Source organism: Peromyscus californicus, unplaced genomic scaffold (genome assembly GCF_007827085.1).
Source record: "Peromyscus californicus insignis strain IS unplaced genomic scaffold, ASM782708v3 Scaffold_7__1_contigs__length_154581171, whole genome shotgun sequence".
In the NCBI taxonomy this organism is placed as follows: Eukaryota; Metazoa; Chordata; class Mammalia; order Rodentia; family Cricetidae; genus Peromyscus; species Peromyscus californicus.
Window position 1 is genome coordinate 54,052,830 of NW_026294595.1, and position 11,648 is coordinate 54,064,477.

General features: G+C 41.2%; 1 protein-coding gene across 1 annotated transcript; it reads left to right on the forward strand.

Moving 5' to 3' along the window:
* Window positions 1-334: 334 nt before the first annotated feature.
* Window positions 335-9,641, forward strand: Pjvk (pejvakin). The gene is made up of 6 exons (XM_052725178.1): window positions 335-1,151; window positions 1,896-2,091; window positions 2,852-2,993; window positions 7,477-7,594; window positions 9,052-9,150; window positions 9,349-9,641. The coding sequence occupies exons 1-6, from the start codon at window positions 941-943 to the stop codon at window positions 9,639-9,641; spliced, it is 1,059 nt and encodes a 352-aa protein (XP_052581138.1). The 5' UTR covers window positions 335-940.
* The last annotated feature ends 2,007 nt before the right edge of the window (window positions 9,642-11,648 follow it).

The window sequence follows — 11,648 nt, forward strand, 5'->3', positions numbered from 1 at the left end:
GTAATTAGCAACAAAAGGGAGGTAAATTCAGCAGAACTCTATCAGGTGAATGTAGTTTGAGCCATCCCTTTCAAAGTAAGAAACTTCCCTGGTAATTTTTAATGTGTAATATAATTTGTAACTAAAAGCTGTTCGTGCCGGGCAGTGGTGACGCACGCCTTTAATCCCAGTACTCGGGAGGCAGAGCCAGGCGGATCTCTGTGAGTTCGAGGCCAGCCTGGGCTACCAAGTGAGTTCCAGGAAAGGTGCAAAGCTACACAGAGAAACCCTGTCTCGAAAAACCAAAAAAAAAAAAAAGCTGTTCGTATTCTACAGAGAGCTGCTTACGATCGTTCCTCTGTATTCTGTGAATTGGTATTTGATATTATACACATAGTTTTATGAGCATACAAAATCCCAGATGAGAGAAATGCTCATGTAATGATCTGTATACTATGAGGATTCAAAAAGTGCTTTTCTGTTGCCAAAATTCACCTGTTGGACTTGTGAAGGAATTCCTCTTGGATGATGTCCACTGTAGATCGTATCCAGGGCTAACGTCAGGGCCCAGCTGCACCGTTCCCCACAGGACTTAAGGCTTCCTTTCAAACTGGCTCATTGCTGTGGCAGAGCACTCTCAACCGTGGTCACCTCAAGGACGTGGGTAGTATGTTTGAATTAGTTTTTTTGTGTATATTTTAGTTCTGTAAACCGCCATTCCCAGTTAGACTTGCTTTTAGCATATCATTTTTCACTGCCATCTATTATTTATTACCTGAGCTCATGAAGGGAGGCAGTGTTGTGAATTGCACACGGGTACCTGGTGAGAACATGCTTTCTAGTTCTAACCTGCGTAATTGGATTTAACATCCAACAAGGCTTCATTTAGGGGTCTGATTTTCTTCTTCAGAAAATGGGTTCGTTGCCTGAGGGTCGCAGTCGATGACGTCTTGAATTTAATATGTTTGCCGCTGCTACCAAGAGCTTTGTTAAGCAAGTTGGAGATGGAGGGAGATTAGTGCCTGTTCCAAGCCTCAGTGAAGCTGACAAATACCAACCCCTGAGTCTGGTGGTCAAAAAGAAGCGCTGTTTTCTGTTTCCTAGATACAAATTTACCTCAACACCTTTTACACTTAAAGATATTCTCCTAGGAGACAGAGACATTTCAGCTGGTAAGTTTAAATGTTTGGGAGTGACTCTCCATGGGGCTATAGCACTAATAACCTAAGGGAGGTTGTGTGGATTAATTATATTAATAATACACATTTTATGAATAAGATCAACCTTCATGTGGTAGTAGCGTCAAGATGAGCAATGCTTAAGTTTTTATAGCTTCAAATCTCTTATTGCTTAATTTAAAAATCAATTTTAAGTTCTTTTTAACTAAATAGACCAAGAAAATGATGTCTTTTTGTCTTGTATAATATAGGGTATTAATTGGTTTTACCCATGTCACATGGTCAATAAATGAAAGTAATTATTTTACAGTTTATTGCAATAAATAAACCCAATTTTTTTAAAAATGTGGGTACTGGGGGATTAAATTCAGATTCTCACGTTTACAAGCATGCAATTTACCAGCTGAGCCATCTCCCAACCTTGAAATGTGTTTTTAAAACTAGATTATAAAATAGGCATGATGGCTAGTCATTGGTTAAGGACACTTTTTTTCTTTCAACTACCCAATGGATCTTGATTGATGTATATGTATTCTGTTGTCTGAACAGAGAATTTGAGTTTGTTTTAAGTATTCTGTCATTTTTTGAAGTAAAATTGCCTGAAATGCTACTTTTCATGTATTTTAAATCCTGTCTAATTTGGGCGAAAGAATTTTCAGTCATGTTAACGTGGTAATATATAAAGTCTATGTAAGATGAATTTGAGACGTTTAAAAATATTAAGTTCCTTCTCCTAAGGTATTTCATCTTATCAGTTACTGAATTATGAAGATGAGTCAGATGTTTCCCTCTATGGAAGGCGAACCAACCATATTGTGAATGATGTTGGGATTAATGTTACGGGATCTGATTCCATCGCGGTCAAAGCTTCATTTGGTGTGGTAACCAAACATGAAGTGGAAGTCTCAACATTACTCAAGGAAATTACTGCACGGTCAGTACAAAGATCCTGATATACTGCAGTATTTTCATTAAATGATTTAACTGTATCAACTCCATTACAAAGAATGCTTAAAACATTGGGGTTATATTTTACAGGTTAATTTATGTTTTTTCTTCATTTGAAAGACTACATATTGACAGCCAATTAGAACCCCAACCCAATCAAAAATCATTTGATATACATTTTCAGTTGTTTCACAAAACATCATTGTGGTTCTGCACAATTTGCTAAATTATTACATTGAAATGATATGAGCTGTTCTTCCAACAGACTCTCAACAGACAGAATAGAGCATTCTACAGAACCAGGAGATTCAGGTGTGGTCGTACAGGCCAGTAATCCCACATACTTCGGAGAGTGAGATAGGAGACGCACAAGTTCAAAGCCTGTTTGGGCTACATAGTGAGTTCAAGTCCATCTTGGACAAATTATTGAGCATCTATCTAAATGAAGAGTGGGTGGGTAGCTGGGAGGTGGCTCAGTGATAGAGCACATGCCTGGCATGCACAAGGCCCTGGGTTCAGTCCCCAGTTCTACAAAACTAAAGGCATGCCTCCACTCTTTAAAACAAGAAAACCCATTGAAGGGAGCAGCAAATTAATCAAGTGATTTATATTTTCTGATTTGCATTGTGCCTGCCTTGATTCACACATAGTTAAGATGTACCACAAATAACACAACAGGTACGTTCAATTCTGTGTAATCACATGTTAAAGCATCTTGTGCATGTATCTTTTTTATTTTATTCTAGAAAAATTAACTTTGACCACAGTTTGATCCGCCAATCAAGGAGCAGCAGGAAGGCTGTGCTGTGCGTGGTCATGGAGAGCATCAGAACCACACGACAGTGCTCCCTGTCTGTGCATGCTGGGATTCGAGGGGAAGCCATGCGGGTAAGACACACTCGGGGCTTCACTAGCTAACTCCAGTTACTATGGAGTTTTTAAAAAGTTGCTCTTCATGGGTTTGTGCCTTTCATCAAGGGCAGAGAATAAAGAGCCTCAGCTGTGTAGGCTTCACTTCAGAGTGGTTATGCTTCAGAATAAGAAGCCCACCCAAGACAACTTGGGTTCTAAATGTGTGTAATAAAATACACACAAATCACTAATCCTTGTGGATTTATGTGTATACTGGAGTCCCTCCAATTAAATAGTACTTAAGTGTTGTATTAAGAACAAAAAGTAGCCAACGGCTGTAGCACACACCTTTAATCCCAGCACTCGGGAGGCAGAGCCAGGCAGATCTCTGTGAGTTTGAAGCCAGCCTGGGCTACAGAGTGAGTTCCAGGAAAGGCTCCAAAGCTACACAGAGAAAACCTGTCTCAAAACACAAAACAAAAACAAAAAGAACAAAAAGTAAGTTTGACTGTTGTATTCCTTGATTTTATTTTTAAGTAAAGCAATTCATACTGAAATTTTAAAAGTTGAGTTTTTAACTATTTTTTGGCATTTATTTTTTTATTTTGTGCTCTCTGTGTGTATGCAAGTGCCACGGTGCACATGGTGAAATCAGAGGACAAATTGTGGGACTCAGTTTTCTCCTTCCATATGTGTGTCACAGTGAGCAAGCCCAGGTGGTCAGGCACTGTGGCAAGTGCCTTTATCTGCTGAGCCATATCACCAGCCCTCAATTTATTTTATATGAAAATAGTTTTTCTAATTAACATTATCAGTAGCTAAATATGCTTCCTTTTAAAAATTAGAAATTAGGGGGCTGGAGATATGGCTCAGAGGTTAAGAGCACTGACTGCTCTTTCAGAAGCCCTAAGTTCAATTCCCAGCAACCACACAATGGCTCACAGCCATCCATAATGAGATCTGGTCCTCTCTTCTGGCCTGCAGGCAAACATGCAGGCAGAACACTGTGTGCATAATAAATAATTAAATCTTTAAAAAAATTAGAAATTAGCCGGGCGGTGGTGGCGCACGCCTTTAATCCCAGCACTCGGGAGGCAGAGCCAGGCGGATCTCTGTGAGTTCGAGGCCAGCCTGGGCTACCAAGTGAGTCCCAGGAAAGGCGCAAAGCTACACAGAGAAACCCTGTCTCGAAAAACCAAAAAAAAAAAAAAAAAAAAAAATTAGAAATTAGAAAACTGGGGCTAGAGAGATAACTAGTGAAGAGAACTGGCTTCTCTTTAAGAGCATCCAGATTTGGTTCCCAGCACCCTCATGGTGTCTCACATGTGGCTGTAACTCCAGTTCCAGGGGATCTGATGCCTTCTTCTGGCCTCCGCAGGCACTGCACATACATGGTGCACATACATACCTACATATACACATCAAATAAAAATAAATAAACCTTTAGAAAAATTTAAAAAATAGAAAATTATTTATATTGTCACCAACCAGTGACACCTAGTAATGATCTGATAGGATCAAGGCCAATTTTTAGGTGACATTTTATTCTATAGAAAAGAAAATGAAATTGTGATATTTGTAGGAAAATGGAGGGAACTGAAAATTGTCAAGTGAAATAAGCCAGACTCAGAAAGACAAATATTGCATATTTTCTCTTATATATAGAATCAAGCTTTACGCTTATATATGTGTGTGCATGTGTTTGCATACAGGTCATGAAACCTGAAAGAAGACCATGAAAGGGGAGGAAGAGATTGGGGGGAGGAGGGAAAGGAGGGATACATGTGATTTGAAAGTGGAAGGGAGGAATACGTGAGGGATGGAGACTAGTGTGAAGGTGGAAAGGGAGGGCAAGGCAAAGTGCATACACACACACACACACACACACACACACACACACACACCCCATTATGAAACCTGTGAGTTTGTATACTAATTTAATTTCTAAAATGGGATGAGGGATGGCTCTGTCCATACAGGGCTTGCTGTGAAAGCATGGGGATCTGAACCTGACCCCTAGCACAGCAACTGGATAAAAGCTAAGTATGACAGTGTGAATCTATGATTCCAGCACAAGGGAGGCGGCAGAGAGAGGAGCATCTCTGGGACTGGCCAGCCTTCTAATAGTCTTATCCAGTCAGTGAGCTCCATGTTCAGTGGGCGACTCAAAAAAAAAAAAAATAAAATAAGATGGAGAGCTATAAAGGAAGATACCCAAAGTTGACCTCTGGCTTCCACATACATCATATCCATGTGGTCATGTACCCCCATGCATGTGCACACACACATGCAAACACATACACATGCATACACTTGTAGAGAGAAGTTTCTCCAGTCCTGCAGCCCCTTAGTCCTGACGAATCTCTCCCACCCACGGTCCCACAGCTGCTTATAAAATAATCATTCAGAGTCTTAATATTAATTACAAACTGCATGGCCTATGGCTCAAGCTTCTTGTTAGTGAGCTCTTATAACTTAACTCAACCCATTTCTATTAATCTATGTATCGCTATGTGTTCCATGACTTTACCTGTGTCCCATTACATGTTGCTTCTTGGACAGCTGGCTGGCATCTCCCACTCTCCTTTCTTCTCTCACTATCTCTCTTGGATTTTCCCACCTGCTCCATCCTGCCCTTCCATAGGCCAATGCAGCTTTATTTATTATCTAATGGGAGCAACACATATTCACAGCATACAGAAAGACATCCCACAGTATACACCACACACATAAATGAAAAGAAAGAGAAAGAAAAAACTCATCTCATAGAAGTTGAACACAGACTGGAGCTAGCAAAGGCTGGGTTGGTGGGAACAATATTATTGTTGAATAGGATAGGAAAATTTAGTTCTGATGGCCCATGGCACAGCAGAATGCAGATAATTATGTATGTACCATAGTTCTCAAAATGGTTAGAGGAAAGGGATGTACTCATTATAAAGAAACAGTGAAAGTTTAAGGTAGTGGATTAATGCACTAATTACCCTGAGTTGATCACGGTCCAGTGTGCAATGAACCAAAGCAGCACATTGCCTCTCACAGGTGTGTACAAATACGGTGTGTTGATAATTCAGGAAAGAGAAAGTAAAATAAAACCACGTGTTAGAAATATAGGACCATGGACTGGAGAGATGGCTCAGAGGTTAAGAGCACTGACTGTTCTTCCAGAGGTCCTGAGTTCAATTCCCAGCTACCACATGGTGGCTCACAACCATCTGTAATGAGATCTGGTGCCCTCTTCTGGCCTGCAGACATACATGCAGACAGAACACTGTATACATAATAAATAAATAAATCTTAAAAAAGAAAAAAAAGAAAAGAAAGAAAGAAACAAAAAAGAAATATAGGACCAGGACCAGGGAGTTGGCTCAATGAGTAGGGAGCTTGCTGCACATACCTGGGTACCTGAGTTCTGTCCCCGGAACCTGTGATAGAAGGAGAAGAGTGAATCCATAAAGTTGTCTCGGGATCTCTGTGCAGGCACCCCACACACATCATAAAGAAATGCCTCTTAAAAATACAGGACCAGCCGGGCGGTGGTGGCGCACGCCTTTAATCCCAGCACTCGTGAGGCAGAGGCAGGCGGATCTCTGTGAGTTCGAGGCCAGCCTGGGCTACCAAGTGAGTTCCAGGAAAGGCACAAAGCTACACAGAGAAACCCTGTCTCGAAAAACCAAAAAAAAAAGGAAAAAAAAATACAGGACCAGCTGGGCGGTGGTGGCGCACGCCTTTAATCCCAGCACTCGGGACGCAGAGGCAGGTGGATCTCTGTGAGTTCGAGGCCAGCCTGGGCTACAGAGTGAGTTCCAGGACAGGCACCAAAACTACACAGAGAAACCCTGTCTCGAAAAACCAAAAAAAAAAAAAAAAAATACAGGACTAAGTTCAAGGCCAGCCTGGTCTGCAGAATGAGTTCCAGGAAAGGCTCTAAAACTACACAGAGAAACCCTGTCTCAACCCCTCCCCCCAAAAAATACAGGGCTAAAGGTCATCTTTTAACCCTCTCCAGCTATAATTTAACATGTTGCACATAATCTATGTAAGAGGACCAAGTCATTTTAAGAATACTAGGTGCCTTATCATTTTATCCATCACTACATTATGAGGGTTCTGTTCAGAATCCATATTCAGATATCCTCCAAATTCTGACTAGCATCCGTCATTTGAGGGGCACAAACTGACGTATTTACTTGATGGTGGTCATTTTGGTGACTGAGAAGCTGCCCACAGCTGTGGGGCTTCTGAAGTAGATGGGCGAGGCTAAGGGAGAAGGGTTTACTGCAAGGACACTTGTGACATTCATCGACTTCAGTCCTCAAGTGAGGAAGCTAAAGGGTCGCTAGCATAGGTCATGCATGGGTGTCCACCATAAGGTTTAACTGAGGCAGGGCAGCTCTTTACTTGCGTAGGTGGCTGGGTTTTGTTTTGGGTGGGATTACGGGAGGTTTGTTTCTCCAACACGCTACCCTGCCCTGCTGTGCTCTGTAATAATGTTATTTCATCCATTTGTTTACTGTAGTTTCATTTTATGGATGAACAGAATCCCAAAGGAAGGGAAAAAGCTATTGTTTTCCCAGCACACACGACTATAGCTTTCAGTGTTTTCGAGCTCTTCATTTACCTGGATGGTGCCTTTGGTGAGTAAAAGATATGCCTGAAGCTCAGGTGATTATGTTTTTAAGGAGAATGTAATAGGAATGAATCTCCCCCTCTGCTCCCCATCTTCCCTCCCTCCTTCTCTCTCTTCTTCCCTCACCCTCCCTCCCTCCCTTCCTCCCTCCCTCTCTTCCTTTCTCCCTCCTTCCTTCTGTCTCCCCTCTCGTTTTTGTGATTATGGAAGCATGATGCATTCAGTATCTTAGTCTTAGGCTAGGATGAAGTAGCTGAGAAAGCATCCCCCCACCCCCCACTTTCCCAGCACCTCTTTTATGCTTCTTAGGGAAGGCTCCATACTACCCCACTTATAATTATAGGTTAGGAATAAAACAAAGTCCATTGACAAAATATGCCTTAGCTTTTGTGGGAGGGATAATAAATGACTTCTAATAGGTAGCTTGTAGAAGTGGCAAATACACAATCTGAAGACAGTAAGATGCCCGAAGTGTGTGGTGCCCAAATGGGTGGTATGTATTAATTAATAATCAATTAGTTAATTTGTACATGTTTAGACATAACTTCCCACCTGCACATCCCCTTTTAAATAACAAAGGAAACACTTTAGAATTATAAGTACTTCCCCACAATTGTCATCTTGTATGGTTGCTCAGTGCAGCTCACTTTAGCTTTCTACATTTCCTGGGACTTTAAAGTTAGTTGACTGCCAGCCAGAACAAGACCAGATGTAGCTCCAAAAGGACCAGGCAAGGGAGCCCCCTAGTTATGGTAACTGACGTTTGTAGAGCTTCCTTTGTTAATTTCTTTAGTTCCGAGGAAGGGGGAGTAGGAAGTCTATAAACAAAACTACATTCTAAGTCAACTGAACTTTGAACCCTGTAGCCGCCAGGGGTTTGCGGTTATGGTGACTGTGTTGTGGAGAAGAGTATAAAATGGCATTCATCAGAATGTAATCTATGTGCACATTCTTTTGGCCTTTCATTTTCAGAAATTTATGCTCTAGGTATACTGAGACATATGGACAATGACAGAGGAACAGGGTCTGTAGGTGCTAAAACAAAGTACTGGAAACACCCTTAGGGGACCCAGTGGTGGTACATGCCATGAGCACAGCCAAGGAAGACAAAAGCATCATGAGTGGGTAGCTCTGGGCATGCGGTGATCTCCGAGAGCTATTTTAAAGGACTATGTGTGATATGGAATTGTTTCTGGAAACGTATGTTAAGTCTGCACGTACAGGGTTTCTAAAGGATACACAAGTTCGTGCCAGACAGGTTGGGTACAGGGTGGCTTAGAGGCATGTCACTGTGTGATTTTCATCTCTGAATTTTGTACTTCTTAATGCATCTTTTCCTCAAATGTGTAAAGTTTAGTTTTGTTAAAAACAACAACAACAGATTGCATGTATGGGTATTCATAGCCTCTGTGAAATACTCAAATATTAATTAAGTTCTAATAACATCTCAAATTTGTTTCGTAGACCTTTGTGTCACGTCAGTGTCAAAAGGAGGATTCGAAAGGGAAGAAACGACAACCTTTGCCATGTTCTACAGACTGAGAAATATACTCTTTGAAAGAAGTATGTCCGTTGAAGGGTATCTGTGAAGGCATTCTTCCTGTATCAGTATGTGAGGCTACCTACGCAGTAACCCATCAGTTAACATGTTTAAAGCCCAATTACTTCCTGACAGATGGTTTGGATTGACACCTTTTTAAACACAGCTTGGGTTGCACAGTTGTTTGGACTTGTAACACTTTTCTGGGTTCTGTTTTGCAGATAGGAGAGTGATGGATGCCATCTCTCGTTCCCAGCTTTACCTGGATGATCTCTTTTCTGACTACTACGACAAACCTCTCAGCATGACGGACATTTCACTCAAAGAGGGGACTCACATCCGAGTGAACTTACTAAACCACAACATTCCTAAAGGGCCCTGCATTCTCTGTGGAATGGGGAACTTGAAGAGGGAGACTGTTTATGGGTGCTTTCAGTGTTCGGTGGATGGGGTGAAGTACGTGAGGCTCCACGCAGTCCCCTGTTTTGATATTTGGCACAAAAGAATGAAATAAAAGGAATGTTGGTGGGTTTTGTTTGTTTGTTTCTTGTTTTTGGTTTTGGTTTTGGTTTTTGGAGACAGGGTTTCTCTTTGTAGTTCTGGCTGTCCTGGAACTCGCTCTATAGACCAGGCTGGCCTTGAACTCACAGAGATCCACCTGCCTCTGCCTCCTGAGAGCTGGGATTAAAGGTGTGCTACCACGCCCTGCTCTGTTTGTTGTTTTATGTACTACCATTCTACAAGCCTTCTTTAAATTGTTTAGGTCTGCTTGGATGAGTTTTTAAAAAGGCAGCAGGCCTTTTAGGTAAGTGTTCTCTGCCTGGGAAGTGGAGATGATGATACCAGTCTTCCTCATAGATTTTATGAGGATTAATAACATTGCTTACATAAAGCAAAACTTAATTAGAAAATTCAAAGAGAAGCCCTCTTTCACAGATTTGTCCACTTCTTCATAATCTCTTGGGAACCAGTGTATCGTTTTTAATTAGTGTTTTATATTTAATCACATTTTAACTCAACAGTTAAAGGTGACACATGGGCACACGGGGTTACTTTGGGGCCCTTTAGTGCCCTAGGTTTGGTAAGAGGAGAAAAATGTTAATAATTTAATATATTCCTAAATGTTTAATTGTGGTATCAGATGAAAAGCACTGAGCTCAGTGTGGGGCTTTGTGCGCCGTGAACAGTGTCATCGACAGTGGTAATGGGCGACCACTCTGCCTGCTGACTTCGTTTTGTAAAATGAGTGCTGTCACTTAGAGTTAAGGGAAACACGACGGGCCTATGTCTTTGGACATGCTTAATGGGTTGAATATATTTTGTCCTCAAATTTCAGTTTTGGGGTGCTAGCTACGGCCTTGCTATGTTAACAAAGCTGGTGTTGAAATCCTGGGCTCAAGTGACCTGCCGACCTCCACTTCAGAAATGTGCGGGTTACAGGTATGTGTGGGCCTGAATCTTTCCCATCTATTCTCTAAGATACCTGAAAATTTCATATACCAACAGCTAAATAATTATCTTTTATTAAAATTGTAAGAATACTTTAAAATTATAGATTAAAGGGATAACAGTGTTCACAGTTAGATTCACCCAAAGGCGTAAAACAATCATGTAGATACAGAACACGGCACACTGTACATATGTAGAATGGGTAATGATTTATATTTAAATTGTAATTTAAAAGATAAGTTTTGGGGTACATGTATTCATTTAATATATGTACTTTTCCTTTCTTCCCTTTTAGATAGAGTCTCAGGTAGTCCAGGCTGTCCTTGAACTCCCTATAGCCCAGGGTGATGTTGAATGACTCATTTTCCTGCCTCTGCCTCTGAGTGCTGGTATTACAGGTACCTGTCACTACTTCAGACCGTATGTGCTGGGATTGAACTTGGGTCTTCACGCTAGGCTAGGCAAGCACCATTGACTGAGCCAGCCCAGCTCCAGCCAATGTATCCTTAACTTTAAAAAACAAGTTTGGAAGTACTTTATATAGGCTGAGTAAAGTGGTATATGCCTGTAATCCCAGTCTGCAGGAAGTTGAGGCAGGAGGATTGAGAGTTTTGACACCAGGCTAGGCTGTATAGTGAGTTCTAGGTGAGCTTGGGCTATTATAGCAAGGCCCTGTGACATATAAAACAAAAACAAACAAAAAAGCCCATGCAAATACCTTGTCTGATAAATGATGGCCTAGGAAGGGTGTTCATGTATTTACTTAATTTACACTTGATTGCATACTGAGGGAAGTAAACTGGTAGGCGGCTTGCTGATTGGGAAAGTGTTCAAAAGTTATGGGAGCAGAGGTGTTAAATTTTGTCTGCATATGTGGCATTTACCAATGCAGTAGTTTCTACCGTATCTGAAAATGGAAAAAAGAAAGAAAGAAATGTTGACAATATATGTAAGAGTTAAAAATGAACCAATGTTTGGAAAGAACACATGTCAGAGAACAGAAAAAGCTTTGTTTGTTCTGAGCTCACTCATTTTGGCAAGAGCTATCCTGCTTAACTTACGTATAAAGCAT

What these genes read in the sequence shown, in the direction of transcription:
- Pjvk (XM_052725178.1), top strand. Translation starts at nt 941, where the DNA reads ATGTTTGCCGCTGCTACCAAGAGCTTTGTTAAGCAAGTTGGAGATGGA. An exon ending in TTACCTGGATGGTGCCTTTG is followed by an intron (nt 7,595 to 9,051) that starts GTGAGTAAAAGA and finishes TTTGTTTCGTAG; the next exon opens with ACCTTTGTGTCACGTCAGTG. An exon ending in AAATATACTCTTTGAAAGAA is followed by an intron (nt 9,151 to 9,348) that starts GTATGTCCGTTG and finishes TCTGTTTTGCAG; the next exon opens with ATAGGAGAGTGATGGATGCC.